At 41.4% G+C, this 22,884-nt stretch overlaps 1 protein-coding gene across 1 annotated transcript in view; it reads left to right on the top strand.

Moving 5' to 3' along the window:
• foxp1b (forkhead box P1b) overlaps nt 1-22,884 on the top strand; it is a 151,759-nt gene that overhangs the window by 61,539 nt on the left and 67,336 nt on the right. The window contains 1 exon segment of the mRNA XM_038695446.1: nt 6,938-7,107. Coding sequence (XP_038551374.1) covers nt 6,949-7,107 — 159 coding nt within the window. The 5' untranslated portion in view covers nt 6,938-6,948.

The raw sequence follows: 22,884 nt of genomic DNA, 5'->3' as shown, positions 1-22,884 counted from the left end.
TGGGACGCATCCTCCTGACATGGGCTGTATTTAACAAAAAAAGAGTTGTTAAAACCTGATTCCATTAAAAAGCAGAAATTCATGTAAGGTCCTGTGGTATTTAGCCCCTCGCTCTTTATCTTCAATTTAACTGCTTAATGGAAGACACAAACTCCCTTTCCTTTTTAACCCTCTCTGTCCTCTCTCTGGGAAGCTGGGGCTTTTAAAATAATAACATGCTTCTTGGGCTTAAACAACCCCGGTAACATATTGAGAAAGAATTGCTCCTTCAGAAGCAGCAGGAGGGGTCAATGGGTAAGCCCCCTCTCATACCAATGGCAGTGAATCAGATGCCTAATAGCAAACTGGCAGATGTGGTACAGATGCCTAAATTTTAAACAGACACTCATCACTGACATTTGTAGGTGAGCTACTACTGAAACAAAATGACCATTGCATTTCCATGCCATTAATTGTGTGTAAAGGTTAATGATTGTGTCTGGAAAATCAATAGCTTAACTTCATCTCTGTGTGAGTAACTCTAAACAACCTTCACCTGCTGCGTGTTTTTGTCTGTACAGAAACAACAGTGGTAAGAATCATTTAAATAGCAGGGGTAAGGCCAGATCCTACTGTTTTGTCCAGTTATCTTGCATGGTACTGAGAGAGGAATCATAATAAATAAATGCATCTACCACACTTGACTTACTCAACAGTAATTAGCGGCTTACTTTGTGTGTAGAGCGGTGGTTTTACCACAAGTCTGTCTTGATGAGTTAATAGAACTGCAAATCGTTTCCCAAAAATGATTAGGCTACCTGTTGTCGGCTCACAGAGGAAGTGTGCACTCCAGTGAGTTGACATCTCCCCAAAAGACAGCAGTTCTAATAATACTGTCCTCTCTTTGTGTAGGTATGCAATATTAATTAGACTAGTTCGTTAAGGCTAACCTTGGTTTTCCCAGGAAAATGCATCTGACACATTTCCCCTCCACAAGTTCGCATTCCCATGCCCGTGGGAACTGCCCTTACATACATTCTAGTAAAAATGATTAAAAATGTATGACACTCTTTAACTAATGTTAAAACAATAAGCTCTTTTGTAGGTCCCATAGGATGCTGATAGATTGAAGTTGTGTTTTTCTTTGGGTATGCATGTTTGACAGGTCTAATTGGTAAGATGAGCTTGAGGGAAGTGATGCTTGCTTTTTCCCGTGCATTGAGCCTGTGGTCAGAAAAAAAAGAGGCCTCTTGTCTCCTGGTGTGTGTCCTCTCGCTGTAGTGTTAATGGGCATGAGCCACATGTGAGCATGATTATCAAAGTCAAATGAAGGAGAGTCGCTGAGAAAATGTGTGGCGAGCCACTCCTAAAACAGGCTCCACATCCCAGAATTACTATTCCATTCATGTACAACCAGATTTAAACTCATTAGACTTCTCTATTTACTTAGTCTCTATCGGCCCTAGTTGATACTAAAAATACCATGGCCTGCCTTACTTTGGCACATTCCGTCATTGTCTGCGCACAGCAGGCCTTTACACCGAGGTGTTTCTCGGATGGCTCCATGCAAAGGAGATAAACTGGTTTGTGTATTTTCTGAAATTATGGATCTACTCAGCTTCTCCACTGGAGTCTGCCTTTTAGTACCCTTCTTATTGTTAATTTATCTGAGCTTGTAGCGTGATAATAGGTTGATATTCATATGAATCATCAGACTCACCATTGCTTGGATGTCGAGTCCCCTTCCTCTGCTCGTGGTGCAGTAAGAGGTTTGGATCTAGATTACATGCTTGAGAATCCTATCACAGTTGTCCCAATGTATTATAAATATGTGTTTGGCACCCTTGCTCATATTTTATGCCTTCCATACGTGGGGGGGGGGAACTGTTTTTGGGGGACTAAATGAAATCAGTAGGGGAAGTAGAGACAGAAAACTATGGATTCTGGGTAGGGAAGCCTCGTTGGACTGCTTCAGCTCAGCAGATGACAAGTTGTTGTAAGCATTAAAAATTCATGGTCAAGGTGACGTGCAGCTTGAGAGTCCCTGCACTACATTAACTACCACGTCTTTTGTAATCACTGCTTACAGACAATGAAGTGTTTGATCTAGCAGCTGGAGTAACTCACAATCGCTTGAAGTCACACATACAATGTCAAAGGCACATACTTAATTTTATGATAGATAGATAACATCTTTGTCCGTTCAATTCCACCTAATTTCTTTTTTTTTTGTTGTTTTTGTTTTTTCACTATATACCCTGATGTTGTGACTGCCAGCTCTTGGAGCCCTCAGACATCCTTTGTTATTTCCACAAACCCTGTTACTGAATAATTGAACAAGGTAAATGTTTAACATGTTTTTACAAGTTCCTCGCTGTGCTGTTGTGAAGAACCACTGTTTGTTAGGTCTGGGAGAAACACTTGGTTGCTTTGCTTGACAATGATGTGTTTCCATAGGAGACCACCTCGCTGGCTGCCCAAACCCACCATCACCCATCTTGTTCTCATTCACCGTGGCTTGCGAGCAGCTGCAACACACCAGCCTAATGCGTCTTCAAATGTCAGAAGAATGACTTTTTGTTTATCTTGACTTCTGCCTTGCTGTTTATTCTAGCCAAAGCTGCATTTGCATCGACCTTGATTCCCCAAAGCCTGGCCCTCTCTCCTCCCCTCCCAGAACTTGTTTACACTAGGCCTGCCCTGACTGTCACCTAGGAAATCTGCTGATCATTCCACCTGGTTAATATTAAATGGCTCCAGCAAGGAGATGTGTTTGTTCATAAACACAAACCCCTGCTCCTCCTGTTTACTGTAGCCATGGCAGCAATCACTTATTAAACAAACAGCTGCTTTGTTTGCCAGCACGAGTGGTCTGCTTATACCCCGTACAAGGTCTGGGAAGAACTTGGAAAGTGCTTCTGTGTCTCGTGTAGTGCAAGGATGTGGGGTTTGTGATGGAGGTATTATTTGCAAGGGGTGGGGTGTGTGTTCGTACTATATTGTCACAGTAGTCTGGAGATATGCTTTGCTTATCTGTGACTTGGTTGAAGTGGCTGACAAGATTACATGGCTGTTTGGTCTGACTGTGAAGTCTCCTTTGGTAGAATGTCATCCCTGCCGGTAGCAGCAGAGAGCGGCCAGAGGATTGTAGTGAGAGCGGCAAGTGAGTCCAGATTGAGTCTCTTTGATTGAGGTGGTTCTGGTTTGCAGAAGGCCTCTTTTTGCTGATAATATGTGGATGGGTGTGGGTCTACAGATTAGAAAGGTTATTGGGATTCAGCCCAAATTCTATGTTGTCTGGTGGATGTTTCCAAGAGACGTATTCTGAGTGTGGTAGCTTGTTATCAGTGATAAGGACTGTAATAATGGATTATTTAACATACAGCTTGTGTTTGTCTTTTGAGTTTTTCTTGGAATCACGAGCCAAAATACATCGGAACATACGACAAACCTTGAGAAGCATGCTGTTGTTGTACCTTTGGTACACGCTGATGTGTTGTCTAGTCTAGCAACCAAGCTGAACCTAAACAGCTTTAAATTGAACCTCTCCCCATTGTCCCCTCCTCGGTGTGTCTTTATCTTCCACCCAAGAAATGGTGTGCTTTTGTTGTGTGCTTGTGTAAACAAGGGCTGTGTGAGAACTTGGCGAATCGAAGCAGGTGGCCGCTGAGGCTTTACTGTCATGAGCATTAAAGAAAAACAGAACATGGAGAAGGGTCAAAGCACAGCTGCGTGGGCCGACCCTACCTTGAATCGACTGCAGACTTGTTTGAGCTGTTGAATTCCAGGCAAGCATGACAGGGGGACAGGAATTAGGGGGTGGGGGGTGGAGAGGAGAGGCAGGGTTCATGAGCTCTGGCCACCGGCTGTTCTTAACCTTCAACCTGTCTGGTCAGGTGGGAGACACATGTGACTCTTGTTTGTACTGTACTCCCCATATTTGAGTCAGGGAAAACAAAACAAACTGTAAACAAACAGAAACTCTGACCTTTTTTTATTATCCAGTGTTTGTTCCAAACACTTGTTTTGTTTTGCAAGCAACTCCCCCCAAAGAACAGACAGGCATCTAATAATCAACAGCACAGCCAGTTCTTTTTGTACTAACTGCTGTTGCCTTGTTTTGATCTCCTGGAATTTCCATTATTTTGATTATTTTCAAAACTCTTTCCCAGCTCAGAAAAAAAAGCTAACATGCTCCATTAATAATAAGAAAGATATTTTTTCCTCATGTCTCCTTTTCTGTATTGTTTTATGTTGAAATGTTTGTGTTTGGAGCATGAATACATATGTTTTAAACTCCAGTAACTACAGCCTTTTTAGCAGGACTCTTGACCCATAATTACAGCTGAATTTGTACGTGTTGTATAAATGGAACGGGTGGAAAAACTTGCAGCTTTTTGAGTCATCACAGACAAGGCTATCCCCTGAGCAAAGTGAAAATAAATAGATAGTTAAACAAACACAGGGCCAAATCACGTGGCCAGGTTGCCCAGGCCCCAGCTGATGATGGTGTCCCTGCCTCAGTGCTTCACAGATTAACATTGTTATCAGCACAACTCTCTAATAAGGCTCTTTCCTATCTGCTTGATATTTATGATGGATAATGCCCATTTTCCATTTTCTTTTTTCCTCCAATTTTTTCGCTCATGATATTGCAGCTTTGAATTATTCTGCGGTAAAATTAATGAGAAAGTAGATTTATGGGTTTCATTTGTTTGTCAATTCGAAAATTAATTGGGTGTTAATTTTAGCCATCCCCTCATCAGTGCCGGTTCCAAGCATGCGCGCAATACTTTGCATTCATTGTAGCCTTTTTCTCCTTTATTGTGGGTCACTAGTTTTGCATACATTAAAATAGCCCACGGCTCATTCTCTTGATTACTTTTGGAGATGCCATGCATTTGGAATTTTACGCCTTTCCGTTATAATTATGAAAATTTTGCATTGAATGACAGTGCATGTATAATAGCCATTACTTTCCCCCAGTTTATGTAGCTTTGGGAAAAAAAGAAAGCAGGCCCCTTTCTTTTTTCTGCATGTGGAAAAATGTCTTTTATTTGAAAAATAAGTGGGGGTGAATAACGTCAGCCCATGGTTTATTTCAAATGGCATTTAATTTTGCCCGAGAATGTGTGTTTCTAATTGGTGTCTCAGAAAGGGAGTTGGTGCGAGCAAGGGCCTGTAGATGGAGTTGTGGCTGGCTGTATCCCATCCCACAGTATTCCTCTTGCTCACTCCTTGTTTAGAAAATCCCATTATGGAGGGAGGCCGTGCCAGACTGGAGGGGTGAGCCGGGTCAACATCTGTCTGGAGGGAGAGGGGGGCCGGCTCTATCCCCAGCCCAGAGAACAGGGCCTGTAGGCCGGGTCCAAGCTGCTCAGACAGGCCCCTGAGTGTGGGGGCGTTGTGACACGCAACTGAACCGGCACAGGCCACAGTGTCAGATGACTCATTCGGATATGCTTCTTGCAAGGAAGGCTTCTACAGGAGAAGAGATGTAAACCATAGTAAACTTTGGTTTTGATTGTTGTTCTGGTACTGTTTAAACTCACTGTAGCCCACAAATGCTACTGATGATACTGAGCTGAGAGACTATCCCTGATCCATGACGTAAAATAGCAGTGCTGCTCATAGTGCTGTTTATTTTTTAATAATCCATTGTCTGGATTATTATCTCACCTGTTCTCTGTAAATATTCTTATGTGACAAGTTGTCAACCTCAATTTCCTATCTGTCAGCCTGAGTGTGTGTCCCCACGGTGTCTGGGTGTGTGTCCGCATCTTGTTTAGATCTGGATCTCTGGAGACACTATGCCTGTGTAGTAGACCACATATTAATTCACATTGGACCTCCTATTACACGCCTTAAATGCAACACTATAAATCTGCATTTAGTTCCATTTTCACCTTCTTTCATGATGAGGTCCAGTGTTTTAAAGGCATTTATTCTGCTTCATATAAATAATTAATCAGCCAGGTTAATTCGCTTCTGCCTGACTTGGTCAGCTTCATTAACCGCCCTGGAATTGGGAGGCTAGACGCGTTGCAGCACTGAGGCCTGTGACCAACGCACAATAGCTGTAAATCATTCCACTGATTTGAGGATTATTGATATGCACCAGTGGAGGGTGGGGGTATAATATAAGCAAATAGCCGTATATTCACAATAATAATAACTTAGGTGATACATAAAACTATACTGCCAATATCTGTACGTTGTCCTTTTGAGTTAGATTTAAATTATGAAAGACAACACTTTCTGCAGAACTCAAAGTGGGTTATTTATATTCAGACCTGTATTTTGGTGTTAATTGAGCACCCCTGAAGGACTTGACTGTTTTCATTCGGCCTCAGATTGGATGTTTCTCATGGAGATCCTTTGGCAGGCCTCACACAGTCACCCTGTTTCCCATTAAAAAGCCATTCTGCCGTGGTTCTTCTGGGAGCCATGCAAGTAAATATATCCATTTCCATAGAAAGTGTTTTGTTTTGGAGGTCCAGTGTTTTCTTGGGCTCCTCAGCTCTCACTCAACTCAGGTTGGGTTCCTCTCCGATGTGTGCTGGACCCCAAACCCTCCACCGCACCCCTGCTTATACCCCATAATGGGGAACACAAACAAAACCTGAATCCCACTCGCTTCGCTCTAGCCCAGTATGGACTGATCTGCACCGGAAAAGACAAAACAATGGAGCAGTTCATTATTCTTTGGAGAAGCAGTCTGTGCGAGCGTGTGTGTTTGCCTCATTGCATAGGCTACAAACAAACAAGACACGGGGAAGCACAAACCAACAGGGAAACCTGCAATAAAAGCAAAATTGTGTGGGAAGGATATGACAGATGTTTATAGTTTGGCTCAGAGTTAAAATGCGACCTCATTGCTGTGTGTTTTAACAGCTGTTTCTCGCTGTCTCCCTTTCTGTGTCTGTCCCTGTTTTCTCTCTTCTGTGTCTTCACTCAGGTTTTTAAGTCATGATGCAAGAATCTGGGACCGAGGCGACGAGCAACGGACCAGCAAATCTAAATGGAGGAGGAAGCGTGGACGGCGGGTCCAGGGAAGGACGGCCCAAGAGCACCACGCCATCAATGGAGGTGACTGCAGCTGAGCTCCTGCATCTCCAGCAGCACCAGGTAGACCAATCCCCCTTTTACACTGGTCTTCTCTTTATTAAGACATGTCAACAGCAGCCTCCTCTTAAAGTGCCACTTAATATTTAATTCCACCTCAAAGTAAATCTACTACATAAACACATTATTATTATTATTTTATGTATATTGAGGACCTTTTTGAATATTTAAAGAAAGGGAAGTGCTCTTTGCGATTGTGTTTGGCTGTGAGTGTGTTTATTGTAGCATGCAACATCTGCATTTTGGTAAAATATTTATCATGGTGTTCTGACATATTTTAAGTATGTAGGTGCCACAGGATTTTGTAGACAGTTAAGAAACCATGACATCCAATAGGATGACAGCATTTTTGCCTGGCTCATTGTAAACACTCACAACTAATGCCACACTCTGCAGTGTTAAGTGTTAGGTGCGGAGATGCACGCTGGCATTATTGTCGGTGAAGCCCACAACATTTTCACCATCTCAGATTTGAGGCAAACAGACAAGCTCTTTCTGTTGGTGTCAGTGTTATGTGTGGCACACGACAGTGCGTTTAAGTAAACAACATTGAAAAGATCAGTGTGTCTTCTGCTATCTTGGTCTATCCGACAGGATGACTAGCGTTGTTGTCAGGAGCTGTTTGGTGATGATGCACAGGCTCTGTGCCGCTATCTGTTGTCACAGCACATCCATCAGCATTTGCACAGGGAGGACAACAACAATGCTGTAGCATGGAACATAGGATATATGACACTGTAACATATAGATATGAGCACTAATTCACTATTATCATTTATCATATTTCAGCAGAATCATCATGACGTTATGATCATGTGATATTGTGACACTGTGGTACAGAGTTCTGTTGTCAGAAATGAAGACAGCCAGCAAATTGATCCGTGTCTCATTTTGACAACGTTTGCCGTAGATAGCTTAGCATTTTGAAAAGTCAATGCTTGACATCTCACTTAATACGCAGGTCAATGCAGTGATAATCACTTGTGCACATATATGTTTTTATCATGGTAAGAAAAATCATTAATTTCAAGTATATTGCTCAGCCCTACTTATATCACTTGAATAGTAATATGACTTCATAAGCGATTATTGAAATTAGTCATATATTTTAATTATTTCTGCCATGCTTTGTTGTAGTTTAGAGACACATATGAATAATTGGCAAACATACTATACCGGCCAAATGTGATGTTTGAGATGTCATCTTATCACTAGTACACAATGTGTGCCATGAAACAGGATCCCTCTGTTTGCATTTTTGTTTTGCATTAGTTAGGGTACTTGGTGGGAGAGAATGGGAATACATACCAGAGAAGAACTGTTAGCTGGTCAGTAAGTATAAAAGGGTGTGTCAGAGTGCATCTTCCTTCTCAGTCTCAGCTTTAGGCCTTACCAGATCTGCTCTTCATCCCCACACCACTAGCTCCAGACCCCAATCCCAGACCTCACCACCCACCCATCTTTTTTTCCAGCTCAAAATGAGCATGTCGTCAGTGAGAAAATCACAGCCATACTGAATTCATTACTGCAGTAGTCACACAAAACCATGGATAAAATTTCAATAACTGCAGGCCACAGTTGAGTAAACAGTTGCACTGAAACTTAATTCCTGTTGACTTTTCCTTCATTCTTTGCCAGGGGCACATTCTGACTTGCTCTGCAAAGACAACAGGGTTACAACTTTGATGAACTGATGCATGGGAGAGAGGGAGAGAAAGGTGTCATGGATGTGCACTTGACACCAAGAAAGGATAGAAATAAAGCCTCCCCCGCTAGAATAGAGCCAGTCGTCCAAGCACGGTCTCTGTTTTCAAGTCATCCAGAAAGAACTATTACTGTCCAGGATCTGCCATGGCATTTATAGGAAGGAAAAACGAGCAACTCTCTCCTTCCCAACTCACTGTATTACAGTCATGTTTCTGCTCTCTGCTTTCTACGTGGTGAATAGCAAGCCCTTTTGCTTTATGCCTTTTGAACAAATCCTGTGGTTAATTTCCTCAGCCTGCGGTTGGAGTTGAAACAGAGGGAGCTGTATTAATTGTTGTGTGTGAGAAATGGTGCATGGATGGGGACGAAGGACGAGATGTCTTACTCTCAGCTCCTGACACTGGGCTTTGATAGGCTACTTACCGGGGTAGTGTTACTGGGAAGGCAGGCAGGCAGTCTTTTTATTCTCCCATTAGACTAACCCAGGATTTTCACTCATGCACCATGAACCATGTTAATTGTCCCCAGGGCATTACGATCTTCGCTCAATTACTTGATAACTTTTTACTTTTGTGGCATTTCACAGTCTTTCTTTTAAGTTTTTTTGCGGCTTGTGCTAATACGCCTCTAACTGACACACTGAGGGCTTTTTTCTATTTCTTTTTTGCATTCTTTGTTCTCCACAACATCCAAGATGCTATTACCCCTTTAGGTGATGCAAAAATCAATCTAAAATCTTCTCAGACTCAAAGTGTAAATGTCTGAGAGTCCCCTGAGTGAGCAGGAACAACAAACCTGGCAGTGGCATATCATTTATTCTTATTAGGGAACATAACTATGAAAGACAGTCCTCATTAATAAAGATGGGGGATGAAATAATTGTAATCTGTTTGATCATCTTGATTCTGACAGGGGAATTCATCTTGTAGACTAGTCAGATTTGGGGGAAGTGGACCATAAGCTTGATTTAAGCATCTCTATTAGTAAGTCAAATACTGTTTGTTAAGAAGTAAGGATGAAAGAAGGCACTATCGCTCTTCTTTTTTTCCTCTAACATGCTGTGGTAATTTAGCAGACCTCACTTTTTGAGGAACTCAAAGTGATATCTGTTGTGTTGTAATGGTTAGATGTTTGGCTATTTGTTGTGCAGCTCAGTTGTTTGCAGTTGCTTCTGTATCTTTTTTTTATAACATGAATATATATATATTTTTTTAACATATGTGTGCACCCCAGAACATGTATGTTTACTTTCTCTGTGTTTTTGTTTGTGTGTGCAGAAGTTGTGGTTTTGACGTTATGCTTAAGAGGAAGTGAAGATACTGTCGAAGAGAAAAAATAACACAAAACAATAGTATGAAAGAGGAGTGTTTTGCAATAACCTGTTTTGTGATTTAAATGATTTTGTAATAGGAAGTTGTGTTGTGTTGCTGCAGTTGTCAAATAAACACACTGACAACAATGATGTTAGGGACTTTGTATTAGCTTTGGAGCTGTTGTCTTCAGGATATTCAACTCCCTAAACATATTTCCTGTGATATATGGTCAATTTTAGCAAAGCATTTATAACATCTCACATGTTTAACCATGCAAGGGATTCCTTCACTTGAAATTTCTTCCTACCGATAAAACTGTAGAACATTAAATATTAATATCCTGTCTTTTAGAAGAGCCCTTTTAATCAAGTTAGAGCGATTTCTAAAATATCAGCCTGTCTCTCCCTCTCAGTGATACTGTACAGATATACCCCAACAATAACAAAGGAAAAAATAAAACAGGCATGAATAATTGCTGTTCTTTTATTGCATACGCACCCATACAGTCTGCTTTGTCAAACAAGTGCCTTTAAAGCTTTGTTACATATCGCAAGATAAGGCCAGCCAATCACGGGTCCACCATCGTGTTGCGTGTGCAGAGAGGATAGAGTGACACGCATAACAGTGGCCACAGAATGAGCTGAGCGGGCACAGGTTTCCTGTTTGCATAATGCAAGGCTTACACGGTCCCTTGTGGAGGCTCGAGAAGGTGGAAATGCACGTCTTAGCCACCGTCACCGAGCTCTGTTCTGCCGAGCTTCGGGGGGAAGTGCTAGATGATATGCCTCACTATCACAGTACGCTCAGACAGGTACACACCCACAGACACACAGATATACTGTACACATATAAACACATGCATGCTCACACACAACAGAGGCCAGGCCTGCCAGTGCAGGTCCTGCTGGTTTCTGGCATCCAGTCCACATTATGGGCTAATGGTCAGACTAAGAGAGTTAACAGCGTCAGGTCAGAGAGGAGGTCAGAGAGCATTTGCTGCCTCAGATCTCCGCTAATCGCATGTACTCTGCCGCAGAGCTGAGGGCAAGAGGGAGAGAGAGTGCTATGTCTGAATTGAAATCTGGTGTTTCACAAGACGAACACAGCCTTATCACCGCACGTCTGAGTTGAATTCCTGCCAGCATCTCTGTATTTGCTCTACTGCAGAATTATATATCTGCGCAGTGCAGTGCTGAATATTTGACATGTGTGGTGAAGGTGACTTTGCTCTGGGTGCTATTTGACCAATAGCTGCGGTGCATAATCCTGCTGAATGTGTGCTTCCTTCCAGAGTCATGCCATCTAACTCATGCACTCATACAGTTTGCATCCATAGAGGAGATCACACTAAAAGAATATGAGTTCACACAGTCTTGCTGTGCATACTCCACTAGCTCTCAGGTATGCTCATGTATACTGTTCATATTGTCACAGGAGGCCAAGCAGAGGCGCCGACTTATTGGAAAATCTGGCAGAGAGGATAACATCAGTGTTATGACACTGCATATTGCCCTAAATTGCTTTATTGGTAAAATGATAGTGCTCGTCCAATTTGAATAATTTTATGGAATTCCTCACAGAACAGTTTAATTATGTTATCACACAACTGGCAACATCTGTCTTTATACCACAGCACATGACAGTTTTATTACAGGCTGAATTTCTTTGCTGGTTCTGGCAATTGATGTGTGATCTGATTAATAATCACACAGATGGAGGTTAAATTTGAACAGTGTTGCTCTGCTATGTTGAAAGAAGGGAGAAAAAATGATTAAAGGAAAAAAACACAGCCTGTGTCTGTTACACAAGCTTAAACTTCTTTCACTTGAATCAGATTGCTTTCTTAAACACAGTTGCATGCATTTTTTTATCTAAAGAAATCTGTTTAGTCTAGGTGCAACTTTTCAAATCCTTTTGTCACTCAGGTTTTGTTAGTGGTTTTGGGAGGGTAAACCACCCAGCACCTCTCCTTTGTCTTATGGATGCCATCCAGGACAGCCAGTCTATGAACTCATCCATTTTGTTGAGTCTACCTCCAGCCGCCGCTCTCCTACTGGGAAGAGATGAAGCACAGGTTGCATGTGTGCCGAAGCTATAGTTTAAAATAGTTGACTGTTGCTCGGGTCGACATCCTGTTTACACACCCTGCTTATGTGGGCAGCAGGAGGGGGATCACAGGAGTTGTTTGACATTGTGGTAATCAGATCGGACGCGCGCACACACACACACACACACACGCACACTCATCTCACATCTTAGTTTCTATCTCATTCCGGCATAAAAAAGAAGAAACAGAAAGTGTGTTAACATGCATTTGAGTTATGTGCTTGTTATGGTTTCTATAGTAACATGACAGTCACTGCCTGGTATTAAAGCATTCCTATTAGAAATTAATCAGAAATTAATCAGCTCCTTTATTTACTAAAAATGTGTTGATGAAGACATGGTCAGTACTTTATTTCTGGCTGATCTGTAGTTTTACATAGAGAGTGAAGGAGTAACAGCCCTGACATCATGGCGTCATGTATATTGTGTGGCAGAGATATCTGCTGGAGGGAGTAAGCTAACCAGCTAACCCTGTCCTGTCCTGTGTTTAATAACGCTAGTGCTTTCAGATGTGATAGTAAGTCAATGTAGCGCCCCGAGGGCTTGTCACTCAATGCGGCTGCATGAGCTTCTCCCTCCCCGACCTCTGGGCCGCTCACTGCCCCTACTTTCTGGTGTCCTGCTACCACTTAAATGTCCCTGTCTGCGACTGGGGGGGACTGGGTGTGAAATCGTCTTGTCCGGGGACACACAGAAGGTGGAAGCACCACGAAGCGCTGTTCGCCTTCTTTTGGTGCTCATCTAAACTAACTGGGCTGCTCAGACAAATTGAGCCGGTAACGTTATAGGTACAGCCGTGAGCTTCAATTCCTCCGATTTTCCCTCCACATCGTCTGCCCATCCACTATAAATATTATAAATAGTATGACTACTGTCTGTGTTTATAATACATTCTTATTACATATATTTGTCAGTTATGTGTTAACTGAGTGACATTGAAGAGCAGACACACACAGGCAGGAGAGAAGCCCCTCCCCGCAGATCATCATATAAGGTGATGGTCCTTTAACTTAATTGTTGCAGAAGAAGCGACACCCGCTAATCCAGGAAGACATAAAAGGCTTAATTTATGAGGTTATTATGAAGATAAACTCTAACGTTACATGTGATTAGAAAAGAGCAGATGAGCAGAATCACTTAGAAGCATGGGTTTTCAAAGAGACAGAGGGCGTCCCCTCAAAGCTTGGGAAACAGCGCCACCCCCCCCACCACATCTTAAGTTTACTTGTTAAGTTTCTTCAATTCCTGGATGCCTAAGGGATCATTTTGCATTACTTGATTTAAAAGCGGGGGTGGGGCAGGGTGGATGGGTGAAAGAATGAATCGTCTCCCCATTAAGAAAGACGCTGTGTGCATTTACGCACATTTACGCGATTTGTGGTGAGATCTTGACCTGATCACAGTGTTGCTTAGGCTACCTGTCAACCGTTTACTGTTCAATCCCACAGTTATCCCGTTTAAATAGGCTACATGAAAAACGTGTTAAAACAGAGGAGCTAGCCTATTAAAGTCTAGGAGTTAATAACTGAATCAAAATGAATTCATTTATCATTGCATTGAAAAGGTGCCACAATCACATTTAAAGAGGTTACTTCCCCAAACAACAGACATAAAAAGGAGGGAAGAAAATCATGTGTGTTGACTTAGCAGGGATTTAATGCTCAAAATGTTCTGGGGGTGGACCATCCAAGAAAACTGTCTCTGTGTTTACAAAAAGTTTCTGAGAGGAACATTCACTTATTAATTCAATATAATTACTATTGACATAGCCAAATGGGGCTATGTCAATGGGGGCGGTAAGGGCCCTGGATAATGGATAGGGAGGCGCTGGCCCAAAAAAGGTTGAGAACCACTGCTTTAGAGAGTAGCCTGGCTGAGGGAGTGAGGGGACGTGAAATGCTGCCTTCTATTTGTTTGGAGCATGTGGCCAGTAATTACACATTGTACCTTTAAAAGAAAACTCCACAGGTTTAGCATTATACTTGTATAACGTTAAAACAGAGATTCAGATGTTATGCTAGTCTAGCCTCAAGCACAAATGAGGAGCAGGACACATAAGTCTGGTAAGCTCACTTATTTCTATCTCTACACCCCAAGATATAGTGTATTTCATTTTCAAACTTGTAGTTTCAGCCCCAACCCACGCTGACTCCGGTGACATCACTTGAGTCAGTTTATTAGATTTCTCTCAGGTCCCTCTGGAGCCACGAAAGGCTTGAAACAAGTGTTTTCACACAGGAGTAGTATTGGTAGCATTAGCACTCCTTAAGACCTGTTAACAGACTTTGTGTAAAATCAGTGAAGTTCCCCTTTAATTAATAAAACATACACACAGGCTGTGTCCGAAATCCCCACTCATTCACTACTCTCTACCCCCTATGTAGGGACTCGCATTATTAAAACAACACTTTTGGACACTGCCCTGATCGTTATTTTGGCGCCGTTAATTGCCCCATTGCTGTCGGACAATAATTTTTTTCTATCAGCTCAATGCATGATGGTATATATGGCTTGGTTAGTGACCATCGGTTGTACACTACTTTTCAAAATGCATTCTAGGATACACTGAGTGGACTATATAGGGTATAATAATTCTCACTATACATTCGGACAGCACTACAAAATGGCGAGCTCACTACATAGTCCACAATATAGTGAGTTGTGGGTGATTTGCTGTAGTCGGAACTGCCTACTACATAATACTCACCAGTAGTACGTATTAGGCAGTTTTCATAGTAATATGCAGTATGCTAGGCTAGGCTTAGCCAGTTTCCAAGATTTGCTTTTGTTTGCATACTACATACTACATTTAGGCCAAATCACTATGTACCGCTAGAATACAGTAGCAGGCTGTTTCAAATACAGCTTAACATTTTTATGACATAAAAGATGTACTTTGTTTGAATTTCTCTTCTTTCTAATAAAATTGGTAAAATCAGTCCAGTTGACTATGGCCACACCAAATAAGTCTGCAAAAAGTTGTTAATGTCAAATATGGACTTGTCTTCACACTTGCATTTTCATGTTATTAGTAATGTAAAGGTTGTTAGTAAAGATTGCTATCCACACTGAAATATGCGAAAATAAGAAGGAAACCCCTAAATCCCTTTCTGTCTCCTCATTTTTGGTTGGTAAACAACAAAATAATAGTGGCCCTGACAAAGCCTTGCTGTTGTACAGAGTCAAATCACTATGTTATGTTGCAAACCCATTGAACAACATTTAATACAGGTAAATTACTTATATCATGTAGCAATCACAGGGAGAGTTACTGCTACCAAGTAAGTACCTGAGTGTGGCTTAGTGTGGACAAGATGGACAGCTAGGAAAAGCTAAACAACATGCAATTTGTAAAAAAAAATAAAAGTTCAAATAGGCACACAGTGAGGGAAAGAAACTGTCTACAGTCTGTCCACTCACTGCACCACCAGTCCAAACGCTCCAAATAAACAGAAACCTCTTCATCGCCAAGCAGATTTCTTACGTAACAAATTAGCTACATTACTGTCGCAGAGCATATCAACACATCATCTGATTCCCTGTTCTAATCTGATCTGATATTAATCTGGTTTCTTTTGTTTGTGTGTGTAAATGTGGTCAGAATAAAACTGACTCTGTAATCTCTCTTTTTAAAGCTAGATGTACTGTATATTGCTGTTGAAAATTTGTGGATGAGGAAATCTCTGAAAGGACGTATGCTTGTACAAATGCCTCCCTTGTAAATGATGCAAGTGTATGCTGGTATCATTAGGAAGAGTGAAGTGGCTCTCATTGTGTGGCGCCCGGATGGTCTTTGATGGCCACAGTCTGCGTGTTTGTGCTGAAGTGGGCAACTCTAAACTTTGAGCAGGTGTCTGAAGCAGCTGGCTGGAGGCAGACAGGGAAACACGTCTGCGTCAGTTCAGTATTAAATGGCTTAGAGAGAGGCCTCGGCTAGCCAGAAGACTAATGCATCCTCAATGTTTTATTTAAAGTAGTGCCAACAACTGCCTCTGAATGCTCCACATCAAGACTCACACAGAAATCATCACACACACACACACACACACAAAGGCACACAGAGTAATTTTGCGCTGTTTAGCTGAACAACTTGTGTGTTTAGTGTTGTAAATAAGTAACCGTTTTAACAGGGCCTCAGGAGACTGTGGTTGGGAAAGTACACGCTCAGACATGACTGGCTTTAATAGCCATTGTCAAAACACTGTTTCAACAAAACCCTTTCTTCACCCAATTGGAATGTTTACATTTAGTTGAATAATAATGCCAATTTAAGGAGAAGCTATTCTTTAAGGATTGCCAGTCTGACCCAATTTATTAGGGATAGACTTAAGGATGCACAATTCCTCTTGGGAAAACATTCAAGCACAGGGCCTATTCATTTTTAATGAGAGCACTACTTTAAAAACTTCATAGAATTAATATGTATCAGTGAAGTCTTTCCTGTGCAGAAAACTTCAGGGTAATTAATATTCATAGGCTGTGCTTGTTAACACCCCCAATGCTAGTGCAATGTAGATCCAATTAACATAGAATGGACCCTAAGGATTTGGGCAGATAAGGGTTAAATGAGCTATTGAAATTGAAACTGGGACTGTCTCCTCTTAAAACACTTATTTGTTTCAATAAGCCCTAATCCTTGTTGCAGATTAAGGCATCGTTTAGGTTCACATGGCTGCAAAGGTAGAGTAGCCTGAGATAGTTCATACTGCGTATGTGCATGCACATTTTTTATGTGTATGTGTGTGCGTGCGCATTTAGGTAAATGTGTGTGCATGTGTGTGCATGTGCGTGCATGACATGCAAGCATTCTGCACTTGCTTGTATACATGTATGCATAGAGGGCACCACCTACACAGCCAGGCTAATGTGAAAATCCTGTAGTGCGCCTGGCTTTTTATATCTTATTCATAATCTCTTGACACAATGTGGGTAATAGTCATCAGTGTTCATTCTTAGCGTCAGCCTGCAAGCCCTGGCGAAGCTGGGTGACAGAGGGGGAGGTGCTGGGGTTGTAAGGGGAGCTAGGCAATAGTAGCTGAATGCCTGTTTCCAACCTGCTGCTGTGTTAGCACACAGACTGCAGATATTGCTCCCCAGAGCATCCTGAGCCTCCTTTTGGAACTGAGACACAGTGGGCACACTGTGTCTCAGTACCAAAAGGACTCAAAATTAAAGACTAGATTTAAACAGTTTTTTTTTTACCTTGCTTTTAACTTCGTTTGACTTTTTTCAAGTTATTTTAGCAAACTAAAATCAAGTCAGGTTGATTACCCTGAGGAAAATAAATGAAAACTATAAAAAGCCTGGAGCTAAATGAATCTGAACTTTGACATTTGTAGTGTGAATGACGGCAGTGAACTTATGTATCATTATTATTTCTTCATAGTTGTTTATAGTAGAAAATGTGTAATGTAACAAATGATGATGATGTGGATGTTTGTAATTGTGTTTAATAATCATAATTTTTATATCTGTATATATTTGTATACGTTACACAATTAGTCACACAGCCCGTTATGGATAGTGTTTTTCTTCTTTGTTTACACATATATTTTGATATATTTGTAAATTATATATGTTTGTATACCACATATTATAGAACCCCCCTGCATTTCAGTTATACATTATTTTTTATTCTTTTTGTCCAGCTGTCCCTTTTTGCTGTTTAGTTCCACTTGGCCCTTTTGATCTGTATTAAAAAGCCTCGCCCAAACTGTGGGATATGTAGCTCTGCAGTTAAGTAGCTGGTAAAATTTTGACTGGCTCACATGGACAATGTCGCTTTATTGACAATAACATACTAATAACATATTATTTACTAGTGGGTAGCTCTCACCTGCCCCAGCTGTGAGTCAAGTGGGTCAAGGATCGGACTTCACAGCCACGTCCAATGGCGCCGTCGATGTGCCGTTATCTTCGGTGTGTACAGCCACAAGCAAGCAATTTAATATAGAACGAAATCTTATGGAACTGTGTAGTAGTAAAGAGATTTCAGTGTTTTTTTACAGCACTAGTGTGCAGTGGATATCCCTTTTTTCTGTGAAAAAACTGACAGCTCTGTTTTTGGCTCGTAGTGTGGAATATGATAAATTACCGAGGCTGATGATCAAATGAGCCTTCATTGAAGTAAATATACATGGACAGCCACGTCCACGTCCAGGTCTCTTAGAGTAAATTTGATTGTTTGACATGTATTCACCCATCAAAGTTTGTATCAGTGATTAATAACAGCCCCTTGCGCGTTCAGCAGTGACATGGCCTCTATTTGAGAGAAAAATGGCACAGGTCTGTATTCACTGGTGAATAGCTGTATACCATTTAGAGAATGATATGCCATGATGGGTTGTCTCTTCATAAATAATAGTGATGGCAACTCTGCATCCTGTGAATGGCGTGTGCCATAAATACTTAGCCAGGCCGGAGACAATGGTTCATAAAAATCCTTATGCAACCTCTGCACAAAAAAAGATATATATTATTTACATGGACGGTAAAAACAAATGTTTTTTCCTCCTCAGTTGGCGGCAGAGACACCTCCAGAGCAGGACAGTGTGTGCCTCTCCCTCACAGTGGTCGCTGATGCGCTGTTGTTATTTGCTTGTTTACAATCTTTGACATGATGTAATGGGATGGCTGTGAAAGTACTAGCCAGTAAATGGCACAGAAAATAAGACGGTCCTTTATGTCTTTCCTCCCCCCCCTCCCCCCACTTTTTTTCCTTGTTTTTTGCCTGCAAATGTGGAATATGTTCTGCATTTGACTGAAGGAACATGAGCCTTGAATATAAGTAACTGTTTTTTGCATTAGGTACTCCCTGGAGGTAGGGGGGAAATATCATGTCCCTGCGTGAAATGTGAATGTGAAATCTAGCAGAAAGAAATATTTATGACCATTTTCTGCTTGATTAGAGCTGGATGACATGCCTTAGGAGACAGTGAGTGGACAAAAGGCAGCAGCACTGCTTCTGGGCAGATGTTAAAGAAAGAGTTGTTTAGGGAGGAGGGCATTCTGTCTGGGGGCTCCGTGTGCGTGTCTTTGTGTGTGTCCGTGGGTGGGATGGGTTGGCCTAGGGGGTCGGGATTGAAGCATGGTAGAGGAAATTGAGTAAGTCAACAACAGGAGTGAACTGGGAGGCAGATGGAGAGCACACAAGATCCATCACTGGTCTTGTTCTCAGGCATACAAATTATAGCCAATGTCTCTGAGATGCCAATGCTACGCTTTGATATTTAAAACACTAATATAACAAAAACAAAACTAAACATCAGCTTGAATTGAGCAGCGCTGCAGTGCAGTGTTGTGTCACTTAAACATTTGACTTCGGGCAACAGTTTAGTAGTTATCAGTGAAGGGAATTTGAATTTCATTTTATTGCTACTGTCTAATGTCAAAATTAGACTTCCTCGTCTGGTGTAGGGTAATAACTTACTTCATACTTTAGGACTAATCAGTCAGTAATCAATGCATGCTGTTCATTGAAGTGTTGATCCGGCACACTCCTTACAAGTAAAGTTTAATCATTCAGTGCTTACGTTGTCCTCTAAAACAACACAGATGAAACAAAAATGTTGCTCACTTTTATCCAGTGATACTGAATTTACAATCCTACAAGCTTAAGTCAAGCCTACATTATGCTACAGCCACCCACTAAAGGACAGGCTGGCTGAAGTGTCTGAATTGTAAGGTGAGCCTCATTACCTCTTCTTCGTCTTTATTTTACCAGCAAGTCCCTTTTAGATCAAAAATCTCTTTTAAAAGAGAGACCTGGCCAATGTGGCAACCTTAAATAAACACCACATTTAAAATGCACCACATACAACATGACAAAATTCACAATAAAACAAAAGAGTACGGCTATGCGGTCACAACAGCGGCTGTGGCTCAGGAGGTTGAGCGAGTTGCCTGTTAATCGGAGGGTAGACGGTTCAATCCCCGGCTCCTCCAGGCTGCATGTCCTTGGGCGAGATACTGAACCCTGAATTGCCCCTGGTAGTGGCTGTTCCACCAGTGAATGAATGTGTGTGTGAATGCTGATGTAGTGTAAAAGTGTTTTTTAGTGGTTGTATATGTATACAAATACGTATCATTTACAATAGCCTCCCAAGAAAAACCAACCATGTTCTTTATGACGCTTTTAAATGTATCAATTGATATACACATGTTTCTAATTTGAGGTCTTTTAGCAAATTATTCCATGCCCAGGTGCATAGCATGAAAATGCAGTTTTCCCCAGACCTGTCAAAACCCCAGGATACATTAAAAAGCAACCACTTGGAGGAGCGTAGATAGTAACTGCCACAGTTGAGACAGAGGAGGTAACCTGGAAGTTTACCTAGCATAGCTCTTGCTTTGGAAGGGCCACTTATCAGACATAGCAGGCTCCCAGTATTTTGTTAGATGCGGTCAGTGGCAGTGCTTATGTAGATCAGAATTAATGACAAGAAGTGGTCATTTTTTCTACTTGTACTGTAAATATTATTGATCCATAAATGTGCACGCGCTGGCTGTGATAATGAATTGTAATTTCACCTGGTAAAACACCTTTAATGAATGTACAGGACATCAAATGCACACAGCAGTATTTAAGTAGTACTGAAATTGGAGTTACCATTATTCTGCACAATACCTTATTATACAGTGTGTGTGGCTTTCAAAGTGTGTGGAATAAATCCCTCTGTCAACTATAACATAATGCTGTCTTGTCTGCACATTAGCATATTTTATACTCAGTACATTATATTAGCATAGATTGCATACAGTAATGTCAAGGGCCAAAACAGGGATTATTGAAAACCCACAGGGCCCACACATGGATAATTGAGTTGTATAGCTGTGAAACTGCACAAGACAACAATTTTGTTCACCAACCGTTGTCAGTGAATATGCATCATATTATGGCACTATATGTAATTTAGGGACTGTGTTAGCTTGTTTATGTCATCTAACACTATGTGCTCATGGCCAGTAGAGAGGTATTTCCTCACTGTCTGCACCTATTGACACAATGCCCTGTCAGACAAAACCCCACTATGCTATAACGTATAATATTTTGTATAATTAAACACATACTGACTGTGTCAGGCGAAAGAGAGACATCTGTATAATCATCACCACTCGCAACAGGCCTATCAGTGTTGTGGTGTATCAGGGCAAGCACTGACATATAAATAATCAGTTAATTACCGTATTGACGCAATTGTGTCCATTGCATAAGCAACCCATATCTGGCAGCAGATTGATTGTGTTTAGACAGAGCCTGTGACAGGAGGGAAGCCACAGCTCTTAGAGCCATTTCCAATGGATCAGAGAAGTACAAAATTGAGAGTATGATTAATTTTTCAATTTCTCTCTGCGGATATCTAATAATTGTGCCCATAGATAGCCATGGGCTCTTATTAAACATTAACATGCAAAAGAAAAGTTAGAATCAGAAAGATGGTATTTTGGATTGAATAATGTAAAATATCTGTAGGGCAACAGGGAAAGAAGCAAACTAGTCCAGGTTTATTCTTCAAATGTTTTCCACCACCGCAGTGCCTACTCCTAATTACTGAGCTCTTATCTGCACACTCAACACTATATTTATTTTTCTTCATTGCTAAATGCAAATTTCTCTAACCTTTTAATAACATATACATGTCAGTAATTTTTAAAAGCAATCATTAGAAATGTCAGTTGGATTGTGCCAGGATTGTGTTTTTAATTGGTATGTAACTCTACTGGACAGACAAGTTTTTATTTTTTAATTCAAGTTTTTGATAATTAATGTGAGTCTGTCTCCAGCATATAAATGCTTGGCTCTTTGATCTGGTAAAGGGAGTGTTGCGAGGCACATGGTTCTTATTAAAATGTACCAGCGTGTTATCTCCTTGCTTTGCAGTAGAGAGACACTTTGCCTTTAAGAAGCCGAGCCATAGAGAAGGTTCCACCCTCAGGTCTCTCACTGTCTCTTTTTCTCTCCCTTTCTGTCTTTCTCTATTTCTCCCTGTACTGTCTCCATCACTTTGCTCACTTCCACATAATATCATCTTCATCTCAGATAGCTGTGGCACAGGGGAACTGCATTTGTTGATCAGATTTGGCTTGGCTGACGCCTCCTCCCCAGAAGTACGGGGATGTGTGTGTAATGCTTCCCTGAGCCCGGCCATCGCTGGCTGATTGAGTGGTCCTGCCTGTCACAGGACAAGATAACCACATCAGTAAATACTCTCCACTCCTCAGCTCCTCACCACCACACCACCACTACCAGGCCCAGCATTGCTCTCCACACACACTGGTGCATCTTGTAAATTCATTTTCAGCTTTCCTGTCATGAACATCTAAGAGCCTAAATCCTGATATATATTTAGATCATTCTTTTATAAATCCATTTCTATCATGGGTATGAAGGATGCACATAAAAGCGCATTCCATATTTAATACATAGACATATAGTACCAGCCATTCTCCTCTCCAAAGGGAATTCTGACTCGAGTTACAGTTAGCTTTTCTTCTGAATTTGATGAGGTCTCTAGTCGGTATCGCACCAGCAGACTCCAGTTTCACAATGCGATCTTTTGATATTGCCCTCTCTTCAAAACATCACCGGTATCAAAGACGGATTGAATTAGCGATTTGTGGTGTATTTATCTCGATCTCAGAGTAATTTTGGGCT

This window comes from Micropterus salmoides, unplaced genomic scaffold (genome assembly GCF_014851395.1).
Source record: "Micropterus salmoides isolate LMB-PRFRI ecotype aquatic unplaced genomic scaffold, ASM1485139v1 Ms_hic_scaffold_4, whole genome shotgun sequence".
Taxonomy (NCBI): Eukaryota; Metazoa; Chordata; class Actinopteri; order Centrarchiformes; family Centrarchidae; genus Micropterus; species Micropterus salmoides.
Note: the sequence above shows the minus strand (reverse complement) of the source record. Positions and strands in the feature narration are given on the sequence as shown.